Genomic DNA, 17,900 nt, shown 5'->3' with positions numbered 1-17,900 from the left:
CTGAAAGAGTTAATGTCTCAAACACGGTGGTGGAGCAAGTTCTGCCTAATGACGAACTCTGCATAACAACAAACCCTGCATAGCAAGGAACCACAGGTTAAAAGAAGCCGATCAGCACAGGACATCAGCAACAGGACAGGGAGGGTGTGCGGAGGGTGTGCGGAGGGTGCACAGCTCCCTGTTCTGATCTGCTGTTCTGATACGCCAGGGCAGCTCACCCTGCATGGCCAAAGATCAAACAACGGTCATGTCTGCAGGGAAGGAGAAACTACTCCCCAAACGACCCCTAAGCCCACTGACCCATTTCCCGAAGGTTCTGAAAGCACAAACCATACATGACACCTAATTAGCCTAATGAGTTTGAGTGCCCACCCAAAGGAGGGGCAAGAAGATGATAAAAGGGCACTAATTGAAGCCCCATGCATGCACACCCACTGGAACTGGACCTTTAGACTGACTGGACCAATGCTGGACCCAGGACTGGTTAAATCTTTCTCTTTTCTTTTCCTCTTCCTCTCTCTGTCTCGCTTTCCGTCTCCTTTTCCATAATCCCTACACCTCATCTCTTTAGACACAAAACTGCTGACCAAGTCTGGGACTAGGAGTGGATCCAGCTGCCATTAGGCCCTTCTCTGAGAAGGAGTCTAGAAAGCAAGGGGGTCCGCTCTGAACCTCGTCACTCAACGGGAGGGCTCTCCTTATTCCCTGAATTGATGTAAGTGGTTACCACGAGTCACACGGTTCACTGAGGTAGTTTCATGCCAATTCCTGTTGTGAGAAACCCCACCACCTACTGTTATGCCTCCCAAGTTCAGTTTGCTTCTGCCATGAATAAAATGTTTAACTGATCATTTGGTGTTGTTTCACCTTAATTTAGCCTGAGGGAATTTCAAACTCAGCATGACTCCCTGGTCTGTCCAGCCCGGGTGGTGACACCCAGAGATCCACTCTGTGGTCTCATATAGTAGCTAGCCCAACAGATCTAATTTGCTCTGAGAAAGTTGTGCACACAGGAGATCCAAGGATGAGATATGCTTAAGAGTGAAGTGTGTTTCCTGCAAAGGAAATGAGCAAGTAGCAAGAGAATCCCAGGACAATGTTTGTTTCATATTAAGCATTAGAAGTGGCAAGCAGTGTAAATGTGCACACAAACCCAACATGGGTATGACCTGGGCCAACAGTGAGAGTAATATCATTTGATCTTCAAACCCTTGTAAGAGTGTAACACTTGCCTGGCACGGCATAACTCACCGCAGCATCCAAGAACACTCTGCGCAGAGGAAGCAGTGCTTTAAAGCTAGCATCTCTGTGCATTTTTAAGTGTTATCTGCAATACATTGCTCCCTCCACTTCTCTGGAATCTAAGCAGAATGTTAAGTTAAAAGTATAAAAGAAAGAAAGAAAGAAAGAAAGAAAGAAAGAAAGAAAGAAAGAAAGAAAGAAAGAAAGAAAGAAAGAAAGAAAGAAAGAGACAAATCTTTGGACATTTCTACAGGTATTATGCCTTTTTAGGAAGCAGCAGGAGCTGTTCTGCAAGGGGCATGAGTCAGGAGCTGCAGAGGACCCCTGCACAGGCTGTGCCCTCACTGACGGGGTGCCATCCCACCATCCTGCTGTCCCCAGGCTGGGTCAGGGCAGGGTTGACAGCCCAGGAGACCATCAGGCAAGGTGCGGTAAAAGGCCAGATGCAGGCACCATTCGGGAAGCCCAGCCAGGACAGCAGGAGACAGGAGACCTGAGGGCAGGACAGCATGCCCCAGTTCCAGCCGCAACGAGCCCTCCAAACGCATGGGCAGATGGGGTGGGGAGTGGACCTAGTTGTGCTATTGGGCAATTAAGGCCTAATAGTGCTTTCAGGGTCCTCAGCCTCTGCTGTGCAAAAACTTATCATCTACCTGACCCAGTCAAGCTTTCAAGCACTACTACTTTAAATCCCAGACATAAGAGGAGACATTTACCAGTGACTCACCTACAGGTTTATTAAAAATCCAAATCAAAAGTGACTGGTAGGAGATATTCTGAGGAAACAGCCAAATCCAAGACTAACTCAGCAGTCCAGCTGATGCACAGAGTAATTTTAAATGGAACAAGAAGAATTTGGATGTCTTGCTAGACATGTGACAGAGACTTGGCTATGATTTTTTTTTTTTTTTTTGGTTACCTTTTATGGGGAGAAATTCTTATAAGGGGGATTTGTCAAAACCTAGCTTAGAAATTATTTATAATACCATTTGGAAGGACATTCTGTGTAAGCTTATATACATCTTAGAAATATTTGCACTTGACATAACATATAATCTTCGCTACTGGGAATTATATATGTAAAGTGAGGGCCAAAACATAATTGTATCTGAAAAAAATTTATAAACTGTTTAGTTCCTTCATCTCACAGGAAAAGACTAAATAGGGCTTATAAAGAAGACATGTATGGTAATATGCACCCAAACTTTAGTAGGTTCCTTTAGTAGGTTCCACATCCTTGGGAGCAGAGGCTGTGAAAGAAAACTAATCACTGGAGGATCCTTTCAGAGTCAGAATAAAAACTAATATGAGGAAAGCCCAACTGGCATAAACACCTCTCTTTTACTCACTCCTTCTTCAGCAAGCTAGCAAACATTCAGCGTTTTATTACCCAGCAGGCTAGGATGCCCTTCCCACTTTTCCTGAGAAACTTCAGCTCTTCCTCAAAGACTGTTCAAATTTCACTTCAGTACCTTTCATTGGGAAGTTGCACATTTGTTTTTTTTTCTTTTCATTTTTTTCCTTTTCTTTTTTTTTTTTAATATTTATTCTTCCAATTTTAAGGAGAGTACTTAAGGAACAGGATAGGAACAATACCTTAAAAATGTACTAGAGAAAAATAGTTCTCTCCAATTTTATCCTCTTGGATACATTTTTGTTTGATTCTTCTTTCTTAAGGCAAAGCTATATCAACATAGAGTTAGGTTTTACTTACAGGTCCTAGAAACTCTATTCTGGTTTTAATGTTGAAGGTTGCATATTGCACTTGAAACATAAAACCAGTTTCTATCAACATCAAATCCTTAATGACATAAATCCAAGTCTCTTTCTCAGCACAGATGAGACAACTCTAGTCTACAGCTGGTAGTATTGACCATCAAATTATTACACCTTCTCCATATTGACCTGAGGTTTAATAATCAAAGGTTGTGATATACTGAGAAAAAATACTTCAATGTTACAGTTCCCTTAAACAGATGTCTTGCTAGGTATAGCAAGGTCAATTCTACTGCCCTGAAAGTTGGCGGGGTGGGGAAATACTTGCTGTTTGCTACCTTATTTTTCAAATAGAATAGAATAGAATAGGTATTCAGGGTACCAGGAAGAAGAGATCAGCACCCCCCTATCCACGTCCTCTCCTCAGGAAGCTGTCGAGAGCAGTGAGGTTGCCCCTCAGCCTCCTTCTCTCCAAACTAGGCAAACCCCATGTCCTCAGCTGCTCCTCAGAGGACATGCCTTCCAGCCCCCTACCAGTTTTGCTGCCCTCCTTTGGATACATTCAAGTACCATAACATCCTTTTTAAATAGTGGGGCCCAATTCACGGGATTGCATTCCTGTACTGTGTTCCCCCACATTACAGGAATGGAATTAGTATAGCCATGGCTAATTATTTCAGGATGTGCTATTTCCACATGCATTTGCCTTGTGGGGTCCTTTGCAAAGAGCAAAGCATGGTCTTAAAATGCACGGACTACAAGTTTGTTTTCAAGTGTAACTCAAAACTTAGGTTTTAGCTGGTTTTCATAGTGTCTATTATAAATTAAGGAAAAAATTCCTTTGTATCTGACGACATCATCAGTAATTTCATCACGCTGACATTCTTAGGTGGGCATTTAAAAGTTAAAATCTTCAGTCCTTCTTTGCAGCTATCTTCCAGGCATGTAGGGACTCTTAAAGACAGGCAGTTGCCTTTTAGTGTCAGATGGACACCTGGCCAGCCAACTCCTTACCCGTGTCAGCATTACCAGTAACAACCTTCCTCTTCACTAAAGGCCTGCAGGATTCATTTAAAAACTCAGTGTATTGGTTTTGTGTGGCAAGGTTTTGGTAGCGGGGGGCGGTTGCAGGTGTGGCTTCTGTAAGAAGCTGCTGGAAGCTTCCCCTGCGTTCGAGAGAGAGTGAGCCCATACCAGCCGGCTCTAAGACGGACCCGCCGCTGGCCAAGGCCGAGCCAATCAGCAATAGTGGTAATGCCTCTGTGATAACATTTTTAAGAAGGAAAAAAAGTTGGGAGAGTGAGAAACAGCCGCCGGAGAGAGGAGTGGGAACATGTAAGAGAAACAAGCCTGCAGACACCAAGGTCAGTGAAGAAGGAGGGGAAAGAGATGCTCCAGGCGCCAGAGCGAAGATTCCCCTGAAGCCCGTGGTGAAGACCCTGGTGAGGCAGGCTGTCCCCCTGCAGTCCAGGGAGGTCCACGGTGGAGCAGATATCCACCTGCAGCCCATGGAGGACCCCACGCTGGAGCAGGTGGGTTCCTGAAGGAGGCTGTGACCCTGTGGGAACCCCACGCTGGAGCAGGCTCCTGGCAGGACCTGCAGATCTGTGGAGAGGAGAGCCCACGGAGCAGGTTTTCTGGCAGGACTTGTGACACCGTGGGGGGCCCACACTGGAGCAGTGTGCTCCTGAAGGACTGCACACCGTGGAAAGGACCCATGCTGGAGCAGTTCGTGAAGAACCGCAGCCCGTGGGAATGGCCCACGTTGGAGAAGTTCGTGGAGGACTGTCTCCCGTGGGTGGGACCCCACGCTGGAGCGGGGGAAGAGTGTGATGAGCCCTCGCCCTGAGGAGGTGAAGCGGCAGAAAATAACGTGTGATGACCGTAAACCCCATCCCTGTCCCCCTGTGCCGCTGGGGGAGCTTGGTGGAGAAATCCGGGAGTGAAGTTGTGCCCGGGAAGAAGGGAAGCGTGGGGGGAAGGTGTTCTGAGATTTCGTTTTATTTCTCATTACCTTACTCTTGTTGATCTGTAATAAATTGAGCTAATTTTCCCTAAGCTGAGTCTGTTTTGCCTGTGATGGTAATTAGTGAATGATCTCTCCTGTCCTTATCTCGACCTGCACGTTTTTGTTATATTATTTTTCTCTCCCCTGTCCAGCTGAGGATGGGGGAGTGATAGAATAGCTTTGGTGGGCACCTGGCGTCCAGCCAGGGTCAACCCATCACACTCAGTAACAAACCACATCACACTGACCCACCAGCATTTTGTCTCTTGTCGCTTTTTCAGCACCTGGGCTGATTTGGCACTTTCTCAAATTAAAGGTCCAAAATGGAAGCTCAGTTAATGCCAGCTGTGGTTATTTTCTTTCCTAGGAGGCAGACATCCATTTTGAAAGTGACTAGACGGACACCACCAGCTTCATGTTCAGAGCCCACCCAGCCAGCCCGTCCGTTGCTCAGCTGGCCAGTGGAGGGCTGGATCTGCTGGTCGTGACTGTGTGGAGCTGGACTCCAGCAGGCTACTGATGTGTGAAAGCCTCATTAATGCATCTCTCAGGCTCCACCCTTCATGCTTTGATGCCATCAAATGTCTGAAACAGTGAAGCTCATGCTCAGGTCTTTTGAATTTAGATTGCAGTGAACCATCATTCAAGACATGTAGGCTTCCTGCCTTCTCTAAAAGATACATTCATTGTCCACATCATATTCTGGATTTCATGGCATCCACAAACCAGGAAAAGCTGTATCTCATGGTATGTTTCTATGGCCCCCATACTCCATACCAGCTGAAGCTCTGACAGAAGAGAGAGCCCCTCCATCAATAAGCTATATGTGTGAAGAACTGCAGGTAACACAACCTTAGGTGGAGCACTATGAGTTTCCGCTCCAGTTTGGAAACATTGGAGTAAGCAAGCATTCCTGGAGGCATGAGTAGATCACAGGGTGACTGTGAGCAATGAAAGACATATAAGCAAATGCATTCTTGTGTGTCAGGCAAGATATTTCCATAGGAAAGGCAAGTATTGTGCAAAGTCCTGGCCAGAACTCACGTGCACCACTAAGGCTATTTCTCATTCCTCAGGTTCAAGAAGGATACATTCTGTCTGGGATGAAGTCAAATCAAGCAGTTGATTAGGGACATGGAGGGCCTACAGAAGTTGACTAGAAGCAGCAAGAGAAAGGCTGAGAGGGCTGCCACCACTTTCTTGCAAGATATCAAGAGTGAAGGCCAAAGGAGGAAAAGAGCTACTGAAGTACAAGGAAAAAGATGATCAAGAACACAAAACAACTTGGGACTTCTTTCCAAGAAGAAGAACTCACCATAAGCAGGGGAGTAGCAAATGTCACTTGGTGCATTCGTAAGGAATGGTGAGGAAATCCTCCATGTTCTCTACATCTCTGCAAAGTTCATGCAGAGGGAACCAAAAGCCTTTCTTTCATCTCTGGCATCCCCACATCCAAAGGAATGTATATGGTATAAAAGCCCTTCTTTACATAGTCTGGAAGTCCAGATGGATTTACAGGGACACCCAGCAGCTGGCCCAGTGCATGGCCACCAAGGGCAGGGACAGCCCCCTGGGCCTCCTGGGCACAGGGACAGCCCCTGGGGCCAGCACCCCAAAGGCCTTCCTCTGAAGGACGGTGGGCGGAGGGGCTGCGCGTGGGGGGCCCCTTCACCCCGGTGTCACAGTGCCACCAGCCGGCAGTGCAGCAGTCACAATGCCCCGGGGCAGTATAAAAGGGGCAGCCTCCCGTGCCCCGCTGCCAGAGATGGCCCAGGGACAGCCCAAAGACATCCGAGAGGACGTCCTTGAGGAGCCGGTGGAATTACTTGGAGGGGGCTGAGGGAGGAAGACCGGACGTTGGACCAGGCTGCTGGAGGTTCTCTTCTGCAACACCATTTCCCGGCAGGGCCACGTTCAAAGCCCATCTGATGGATGGAATCCTGCTTCAACCTTTGGGGAACAGACACAAGCCCCTCAGGAGATGAGAAGAACCACCAAACCCTGGTGGTGCCCGAGGTTGCCGGGCCTTTTCAGCTGGATAAGCAGTGGCAAGACCATGGGAATGCCTTCTAGAAGAGCACTGCAGAGCTCACCATCCTCATCACCTGCGGAGCCTGGGGCAGCAGCTGTAAGAAATGGGATGCAGAGATGTTGCCAGGGGTCCCAGTGCTTTGGAGCACCCACTGGTGGCCCAAAGGTGCAGGAAGGATTCTTACACGCAAGGTTGATCAGGCCAGGGGCATTTGGCCACTCTCAGAAGCCCCTGAGATAGCTCCAGGTTGAGGGAGAACAGGGCTTGGGCATCTCCTGGGAGGCAGGAGCAGCCTGTGGGATGAGGAGGCAGGTCTTGCTCACATGCTCAGGGAATAGCCGATCGCCAGCTCTGGGGTCAGGAAGGAATTTTCCCCTGGGGCAGATTGGCACTGGTCCCTGGGGGTTTTTTGCCTTCCTCTGCAGCATTGAGCATGACCATTTGTCAGGGCTCCTCCGGTCTGTTTTGGCTAGGCTACTGCCTGCTGCTCATGCACTGCGAAGACGGCCTCTCGTGCCTTGCAGCTGGGGGGAGGAAGGCTTTTTTTCCCCACAGTGGGCTAGCAAGTGTCCCCAGGGGTTTTTTTGTCTTCCTCTGCAGCACTGAGCACGGCCCCTTGCCAGGGCTGCCTTGGGCCGTTGTGGCTTGGTGCCCACTGCTCATGCTCCACGAAGGTGGCCCGCATTCCCCACATCCACGGGGAGGAAGACTTCTGACTCCCAGGGCGGGCTACAAGGGATGCTCCCAGGGGTTGCTTCTTGTCCTCTGTAGCACTGAGCACAGCCTCTTCTCAGAACTCCTCTGGGCCCTTTCAGTAGGTCCTTGCCTGCTGCTCTTGCACCTCCAAGGCACCGCTCATGCCCTGGCTCTGTTGGGCTCTCTTGCCTCTTGCAATTTTTTAGCAGCAGCGAGCTCTGCTCTTTCCTTGGCTCCATTTCCCCAGGGGTTCTTGCTTGTGCAAAACAGCCTGTGTTTGGAAGGGCTCCAAGCTTGCTGCCCCATCAGAAGCTGCCACTTTCCAGCTGTCCCTGCATGCAATACAAGCACAGGGCAGGCACAAGAGTGCTTTTCATGCATCACTGGCCAAGAAGCACAGCGGCGGGGCAAGTTTTGGAAGGCAAAAAGTGTGCTTGTCATCAATACGTGTCATAGTTTGGAAAATACCCCAAGGTACCAACACATCTCTTCTTCTTCTTTTGTGTGTGGTCAGTACTGATGCTCATTCTTCAAGCTCTCACTCTTCAGTTCAGGAAACAGGGACTGCTTGGCCTGTATTCCTGCTGCTACTTTCTGTGGCTCTGTGGCTGTCCTTTGCCAGACTGCAAAGGATTTTTTTCAAGCTAAACTGAGGAATGCATCAGCCTTCTCCTGGCTACATGTGTGCATTTTGTTAACTCTTCTGAGAATCAGCTCTGAAACTGATTCAGAAAAATAACATAACATAAAATAAAATAAAATCAAATCCTGTTTCCACTTGTAACTTTTCTGATTTGTATCCTTGAAAGTGTTTTGGAGCTGAAAAACTTGTGGCATTTCAGGCAAATAATGGTCTCGTTACTCGACTTCTCATGAATGCAGGGAGTAGAGTAGAGTAGAATAGAACAGTTTGGCTGAAAGGGACCTACTATGACCATCTAGTCCAAGTTCCTGACCACTTCAGGGCTGACCAAAAGTTAAAGCATGGCATTAAGGGTGTTGTCCAAATGCCTTTTAAACACTGACAGTCATGGGGCATCAACCACTTCTCCAGGAAACCTGTACTAGGGTTTGACCACCCTCTAGGTAAAGAAATGTTTCCTCATGTCAAGTCCAAACCTCCCCTGATGGATGCAGCTTTGAGCCATTCCCACGCGTCCTGGCACTGGGTACCAGGGAGAAGAGATCAGCACCTCCCTCTCCACGTCCTCTCCTCACTAAGCTGTAGAGAGCAGTGAGCCTCCTCCTCTCCAAACTAGACAAACCCAGAGTCCTCAACCACTCCTCAGAGGACATGCCTTCCAGCCCCTTCACCAGCTTTATTGCTCTCTTCTGGATGCATTCAAGTACCTTAACATCTCTTTTAAGTGGTGGGGCCCAGAACTGCACACAATAAACAAGGCGAGGCTGTACCAATGCTAAATACAGCGGGATAATCACCCCTTTTGACTGGCTGGTTCTGCTGTGTTTGATGCACCCCAGGATGCGGTTTGCCCTCTTGGCTGCCAGGGCACACACTGCTGACTCTTGTTGAGACAGTTCTTCTCCCAGCGCACCATCTACCTGCTCATGTCACAGTTGGACAACTTGTCCAGAAGGATGCTGTAAGGAACAGTATCAAAAGCCTTACTAATATCCAGAAAAACTACATCCACTGCATTCCCTTTATCTGCTAGGTGGGTGACCTTATTGTTGGATATTAAATTAGTTAGACAGGACTTTCCCTTTGTGAACCTATGTTGACTGTGCCTGATGGTTGCATTATCCTTCAAATGCCTTTCAATAGCACCCAGTATGATATACACCACTTTTATCATCAGGTTAGAATCTTTAGAGGGTTTTTTCCTGTGTTTTGTCAATAATGACACTCCACATTCAGATTACCTAGTGAAGAAGACTATTCTGCTGCTGCCTGGAGGCACTCTGGCTGCCTATACCTTCTCTTGAGAATAATTAGTTCATTTATGTGTCCATAGTTACATGACTTGATCTATGAGAACCTAAACAACGTTACTTTTAGTGGACAGTCTGGCTTATTTCACTCAGATTAGGTTCAACAAGTAAGATAGCCTGCAACATTGCTTATTTTTAATCACAGCAGACACCTTTTTTGCAAGTGTTTTTCTATTCTTTACTCACATTTTCCCTCTATTAAACTGTATGAAAGGAAAAAACTTCCATACACATAGCCTGTGACTTGTTAAGATAACTCTTTTTCCTGATCAAATAATGCATTAATATGCTTGTGAAACTGCAAGGCCTTTCTTTGCCTTTTCTAACAAATCTGTTTGAGATCACAAAGAATAACCGTGTTGATCTCAAAACTCCCCCAGTCTCCAATGAAGTGGAAAACCATATTTTGCTTGTTTGGGATGACTATACATCTGTACAGTTTCTTTTCTTTTTTCCCTAAAGTAAAGTTCAGAGCATATTTTTGCCAAATTACATATTTACTTTCTTGCTATGGAACTATTTCCCAAATTGCTGACAGGAAAATATTACTGCTACGCCACCCTTTGTATCTAGACCCTAAATGTAGAAAGCTGTCATGGTTTAGCCCCAGCCAGCAACTAAGCACCACGCAGCTGCTCACTCACTCCCCCGTGACCCAGAGGGATGGGGAAGAAAATCGGGAAAACAAGTAAAACTTGTGGGTTGAGATAGGAATGGTTTAATAGAATAGAAGAAACTAATAATGATAATGATAACACTAATAAAATGACAACAGTAATAATAAAAGGATTGGAATGTACAAATGATGTACAGTGCAATTGGTCACCACCTGCTGATTGACGCCCAGTTATTCCCCAAGAGGTGATTCCCCGCCCCCACTCCCCAGTTCCTATACTAGATGGGACGTCCCATGGTATGGAATACACCGTTGGCCAGTTTGGGCCAGCTGCCCTGGCTGTGTCCCCTCCCACCTTCTTGTGCCCCTCCAGCTTTCTCGCTGGCCGGGCATGAGAAGCTGAAAAATCCTTGACATTAGTCTAAACACTACTTAGCAACAACTGAAAATGTCAGTGTGTTATCAACATTCTTCGCATACTGAACTCAAAACATAGCACCATACCAGCTACTAGGAAGACAGTTAACTCTATCCCAGCTGAAACCAGGACAAAAGTCCAGTGTTTCAGGTGTTTCCTCATCTATGGAAATATTGGAAAATCAGTTATTACAAACTAATAGATAGAGGTCTTGCTGAAGATCACAGCCTATGCAGATTAAATTTGGGTTTCTGATTACTGATTTTGGCAATAATCAGGAATCCAAATTATCATGGCTTCTACAATGTGTGTAACAAATGTTTCTTACTCAAAGTGTGTTTCTAGATACTATTAAACTCACTATTAAAGCAGTTTTTCATTTTGGGGAGAAGGTCAATATTCCTGGAAAAAAAATATCAATGCCCATTAGACTTCCAGACACACTTAATGTATTTATCATTTCAAGACAAGATTAGTGCTTTATTCTTCATTAACATTGAATCACGTTCCAAAATATAAGGTAACATTTATTCACAACAAGCTATGAGGAGATAAAGCCAGAGAATTCAGAGGTCAAGGTCCATTATATGGAAACTAAGAATCACTATATTGTTTCAAATACTTATTTTGAAAAAACTTACAGCACATTGCCAATCTAAAAACGTAAAAATTGTGTATATTCTTTCTCAACAGAGTTTTATTCTCTGTATACTCTGATGCAATTAATGCCTCTTTTAGTGACAAGAATATGTAAGTGTTTATTTCTCCTACCGCTTTTACAGATCTAACAGGCAACAGAGTGTGAGCTGGATGTTAGTCCCTTCTGTGGAATAACTGAAGATTTATAAGCAAACCCTTTCCTGTCCACTATTCTTGAAGGAATAGGGGCTGTACACCTGTAAAAGTAAGGACAGTGTTTGTTTGAAGGTGAATGTAAAAGAAGAATAGAACTTGTCTCTCATGTGAGTAAAAATTGATGTAATTAAGATTAATTTTTTAAGTGCAAATTGGGACTTTTTTGCTACTGGAAATCATAAGAAGGCAAACATGATCAAACTAGTTTCTCCTGGCTTTTTGCTACATCTAACAAAGTCTGTGCAGGAGATGGTAGGTAGATACATCATAGTCATGGTAAACTCTCTAAGTCCTTTACTGTGTTTCCCTTACATACAGATTCTAGAGAAAGCATGCATTCAGCTATATATTAAAAATCTGAGACAAGGAAGCTTCAATGATCATTATTTATGCTGCTACACAATTTGTAAATTTATACCACTCTGTTTTAAAGAAGCTGTAAACACCAGGAAGCACATTAGAGCCTAAAACTAGATGTATAACTCACACAAAGTGCAGCAGAGCAGTGTTACCTGAAGATCATGATGGAGATGAGAAGTAATAAGGAAAATGAGCTCCTGTTCTCAAAGGCTCTAGGAACCATTTACCAATAGACTGGAAAGATATTGCTCTAAGAACAATAGGCAGGTCAGTCTTTGGTAGGCTGTAGAGGTTAATTAGTTGGGGATTAAAATATAGCTGATACAACAAAGCTAGTAAGGATGATACTTACTGTTAATTATAACCCTAATAATTTTTAAAAAATTTTGTAACTGTTTCATCACTGTAAATAATTATTTTTAAGTAAATACATTCATTTAGCTTTTAGTCTTGTCTAATGATGAAATTGATGCTCTAGTCTGATATTTGCCAGGCCACAGCATTCCCTTGGGCACGGAGTATCTGTTCACCGAAAGGAATCTGGCAGATATTTACCATGCAATGAGAGATACAACTTTCCAGTATTTCTGGTTAATTCACCATTGAGCTCCAGGGACCCAGTTGTAGCTGGATGAAACAAATTATTGTGGAGTAGAGACATCTTTTTCTGTGAATGGCAGCTTAAGCCTATGACAAATAACAAGATAGTGGACACAGAGCTTGGAGAGTTTGGTGTGTCTTTGAAAGATGAAGAGCCTTCCTGTAACAATGTCCTATTCTGAAAAGCAAATTATTTCATGATCTTAAAATGGCAAATGTGTGTAATTGATTTACACAATTGGAGAGATAATAAGAATTAAAGTTGTTATTTCAGATTTATTTATTTGAAAAATTTCCTTCTGTAACTGTTTATTTTTGGTTTATAGTTTCTACTATGTCTAAGCTCCAGGACTCATACTTCTCCATCTCTCTAGACTTAACTGTTGTTTTCACTATCATACTATAAATATATTATGACCAGACCTGTTTGAAACAAAGCCATTTTGTTTCACAAGAATGTCATGCAAACTTTTTTCTCTGTTTCACTTCAAGGAGCTTATCCCTTGAGTTTGTCTTTGAATTTCAACTTCAAAAGAACTTAAAACCACAATCTGAAAATCAGTCAAGGCTGCAAAGCCTTGCCTTGTTTCAGGTCAAAAGCTCAGGAAAGTGTTGAGTTCCCTGACCAAAGCAAAATCAATTCACTGAAAAAAACCCTTCAGTAATGGAATTATCTTGTTCCTGTAACTTCAGCAAAAATCAAACTCATTAAAATCATCAGCTATAGAATTATAATATCCACTAATGTAGTCTTGACTCCAACCTCTTTGAGAAATGCTTTGTTATACCCACCACACAAACATACATTGAGAAAAGAAATACATATTTTACTGTAGAGTGTAATACCATTTGTTTTGTAAAATAGCCTTCTATTCAAGTAAAACAGTACTGAACAAGTGCTATCTGCACTTGAACACTTCTCTGCTCCATAGAATCATGACATCTGCTTAATTTTACAGCCTTTCATACAACCTGCAATGCCGTTTAAAATTGCTTTCATCTATTTTTATACCACACACCAGTTATCATTCCAACTTCCCTCCTCCCCCAGCATCTCTTCTGTACTACTATTGCCACAAACATCAGAACTCAAAAGCAAAAAGCAGCACACCAATCTGTCTGAGTATACACGCACACTGCAAAAGTAGGAAAGGACAGATAGGGTCAGTATCATCATAGCAGAGCTGAGGCCTCAGACCTCAGGACAGTATAACTACAACTTTTGGCAAGCTTCAACAAATCCCCTCATTTGCAGCTGTACCTAATACTGGAACATGCTCTTGTAAATACTGATAGCTATTGCCTGCTGAAGAAAGGCAGAGTTAAGGTTGTCTCAGTCTATAGCTTGATGCTGTCATTTTTGGTTTTCATTTTTTTGTGCCATTAAATTTTATACTCCAGAAAGGCATAAGACTTCACATATTCTGACAGGATGTCTATCCATTAAATAACTTTCTGGTCACCACCATTTTGTAAGAAAGAAGACTTCTAAAAGTACAGCAACACACATGGCAAAAACTAAAATTATGTTCTTTAAACACAAAACAAAACAAAGCTTAGCCATCTAAGTTACAAACTTTGCCTGAATTAAAAAAAGTAAAGGTTCTTTAACAGTGTGTCTCCAAATGACCTGGACAGCTGTAATCCCATACACTTTATCCAGTCCATAGCTAAAGATGGGACAATATACTCCAAATCCCCCCTTTGATACTGCAGTCCAGCAGTGCCTTTTACTTGCCTTATTGCACTGTTTTATCCATAAAAGGCAGGTGAAAATCCTATTAAGAGAGATGTTCATGGATCCTTGGATTATTATTTCTTTCCTTTGTAATAAATGTGATTTCAGAGAAGCGATGCCATCCGTTTGTCCTTGCTACTTCTCTTTGGGACTCAAGGAGAAAGCTAAACTATGTTAGTTTATGTCTTAAAAGCTCATCTGCTCAACCACAAAGAGCACAGACAGACAAGGGCAGGAAGGGGAGCCCAAATAATACCCTGTTGGGCCATCCAGTGTCCAGGCAGCAGCAACTGCAGAGTCTGGGATCCAGGGCCAGCCACTGGGATGACTTGAGTGCCTGAGCTGAGCAGCTGGAGGGATCCAACATGTGTGGATATGGATGTTCACTGTTCTCACTAGTGGACATGCACCCTGCTCAGTCAGAGAGGTAAGCAGGATGAGGCCGTTGGTGCTGCGTTCATGTGCGTGCCCTATGATCAGTATGGTCAGCCATGTCTATATGCATATGGGCTCTGCTCTGTGGGCACATCCCTACTGGGAATACATTTACAGCCTTGCTACTGGTTAGACCAGGGGGAATGCAGCTGCAGCAGTCTCACCTCTGGCAGGCTGTTGGATCTAACATGCTACAGTTTCCTCTAATAGATTATAGTTATCTTCAGAGGCTCTCTAGACAAAATATAGTTACTTAACTGAGCTTCCATCCCTGCATTTCTGCAGTTAAACATCTTAACAGCCTATCACATGCATAGGAATCATATTTTCCATGTGGCTGTAATAGTTCAGCCAAAGCTCTAAAAATATTATACTTTCAGAAAAATATATGAAATTTTTTTCTTTTTTTCACCAAAATACTGCATCACTGTAAATTCCATGTTTTCTTTGTCAAGATTTCATGCAGCCATTCCATCGCTATGCACATTCACTCTTGGTGGAGAAAGGGCTGCCCATGAAACTTCTCCTCCAAGCATTGGTACTTTAAATATCTTCCTTTAGTAAGCATTCATTTGCCATTTAACCCTCCTTTAGTAAGCATTCATTTGCCATTTAACCCTTTCAGTTTTACCAGTTCAGTAGCCAGACCATGGAGAAGTTTGCCATTCAATACTTATATATGTATTAATAGTTATTATATGAAATACATTCCCTTTTACATTAATACAATGTTTAAAAATAGAATAGGTTTTTGTTGAAATCCAGAAAACTGTGGATTTTCAAAATTTTCTCATTGATTTGGGTTTTTTTTGGCTAAAAATGAAAGAATTCTGCAATTATCTTCGTAAAATTTTACACAGCTGTAGTTAAGGTAAATAGTAAAGTAATATAAATTTTAAACTCTATAAATACTGGCTTCAAATTTAACTTGTGACCTATTCAGAAGCATTTTTACTCTCTCCTCAATATTAGGAGGTTGTTTGCTAAAGAAAAAAGGGAGAAAGTAAGGACTGGATATGTTTTCTGCATCTTCTAGATATTTTAGAACACACTTCGCAGATGAAAATCCCATTTTTAGAGTACAACAGAAGGAACAGAAGACATAAGCTGCTGACTCAGCATACATTGTTCAGAACCTATAGGAAGAACAACTGCACCTTTCTTTCTTCTTTCCGTGCTTTAATAGTGTAGGGCATGTGGAGCTCATAGGAAATATTCTTATTTGAGAAACTCAAAATAACAGAGTAAATAATTTGATTTTAGAATGGCCAATAATTAGTATATAAACATGCTTCGGGATTAGCAACCTGAACCAGCATCTCTCTAGCAGCGGTCAGCAGCTCTTCCCAATGGCTTAGGGCAGATTCACTGTGTCCATTTGGAACTCTAGTGTGCAACTGCTGAGAATATGTTTGCTCAGTACACCCAGCTAAGACAGCTGTATTGCTTTTGTCCCTTGCATGGTGCAGCACAGTGCTATGTAAATACATCCCTATGTAGATAAGGTGGAGTGTGATTAAGCCAATACCTCCTTTCAGAAAAGGTTTTAGGACCTTTAACAACCTGAGAGGAAGACTTTGACTTTTTGTCTCAACCAAAAGACACCAGCGTCTTCCCTACTCCACTGCAATATCATAAACGGCAGGATGGCTTACAGTTATGACAAGTGGCACCGCTGTATCCAGTTCCATCACAAGTGCACTTGAAGCTGTCCCACGTCTGGGTGCATTTGCCACCGTGTTCACAATGATTGGGCACACACCTGTCAGGATGAGATGTAAAGACAGAAAGAAAAACCTAAATGAGCACCAAGATTTACACATACCTAAATTTTGAGCTGCCCAAGCAGTTTATCCTGTCCTTGTCTGGTAATTAATCCTTGTTATTTTAAACAGATTAACAGAAATTATATCTGAACACACAGCTGCACAAAAGATGATTCATCAAGGCTCTGCTGCAGCCCTTTTACAAACAGCAAAAAAGCACAATAAAGGTGGAATACATTCACCCATCATAAACTAGGGTTCTAAGCTATGTAGGACTGGTACTTAGCTGTCAAAACAAAAAGACATCACAAGTCACACCTCCTCCTGCTGTGCCGGTGGTGTCATGCCTCAAGGACTCCAGTCCCACGATTGACTGAAAGTCAAAGAATGCCAGTGAGTTGCTATTTATCTTTCTATCACCAGCAATGGGATAAAGTGGAGGCAGATTGCCTGCTGGCTAGGATGGAAGTTACTAGTGCTGCATTATTAAAACAAACAATAGGTTTCAGTATAAAAGCTGTAAAAGCTTTTTCTTCACAGGGTTTTGAGGCAAGTGTTCACCTTTCTCCCACCCACCTGCTTTTCTTCTCCAGCTACACTGTTGCTGGAGAGTAGAAGGAATACAAAGACAAAGTTGAACCGAAAAAAAAGTTATAGCAGAACATATATTTATTGTTTGAAATATTATCTAAATGTGATTTCAAAGATTTGAGTTTGGCCAGTTTCTTTTCTATCAAGGATAGTTAAAAATGGGGATTACCATGTACTTTCACCTTTGACACTATTAAATTTCTTTTCTTTGACAGGGCTTTGAAATATCATTTCAAAGAATTTTTTTTTTCTTATTAAATTTGTTACAGTCAGACTCAGTACAGGCTCTGCATTTTTGATCAAGAACTAAAGGAGCTTTTCTTTCATGTTGAGTTGGCCAAATCTAATTTATGAACTACACTTTTTTAGTATGACATTAAAAATGAAAATTAAGAGACCCCCTATTAGACAAACAAATTAAAATATTTTCATAAATGCATTACAAATTAAGTATCCTTATCTCTAAGATAAATCTGAGATTCATCATATTCCTGTGATAGTTAACAATATTAAATAACACCCAAGGACAGCTTTCCTTTCCCATGTAGCAATTTATTGGAACTGAAACTATCTGTGTGAACCCCCTGTAAGCTTACAGTCTCATATCTCTTCAAGTTCCAATTAACAGCATTGGCATACATGACTCAACTACCAAGAATAATCTATGTCATGATACACATTAGAGACTTGAACATTGTATATTCACATTCATAAAAGATTTTGGGGTTTATGCATGCTCAGAATATAGACAATATAGATGTGTTACACGCTGTATCAGCCTGTAGTATTCAAGACTACCCATTCTTTCTTTTTCAAAAAGATCTCAAAATACTGGCATGGTTAAAAACAGTGTTTAAAGAAATCTTCTTCTAAA

The 17,900-nt window shown here is 43.0% G+C and overlaps 1 protein-coding gene across 1 annotated transcript in view; it reads right to left on the bottom strand.

Moving 5' to 3' along the window:
* Nucleotides 1-17,900, bottom strand: part of CNTNAP2 (contactin associated protein 2) — a 1,269,587-nt gene that overhangs the window by 430,163 nt on the left and 821,524 nt on the right. Inside the window, exon 11 of the mRNA XM_075054733.1 lies at nt 16,325-16,431. Within this exon, the coding sequence (XP_074910834.1) occupies nt 16,325-16,431 (107 nt within the window). The remainder of the gene's footprint in view (nt 1-16,324; nt 16,432-17,900) is intronic.

This window comes from Buteo buteo, chromosome 2 (genome assembly GCF_964188355.1).
Source record: "Buteo buteo chromosome 2, bButBut1.hap1.1, whole genome shotgun sequence".
NCBI lineage: Eukaryota > Metazoa > Chordata > Aves > Accipitriformes > Accipitridae > Buteo > Buteo buteo.
Note: the sequence above shows the minus strand (reverse complement) of the source record. Positions and strands in the feature narration are given on the sequence as shown.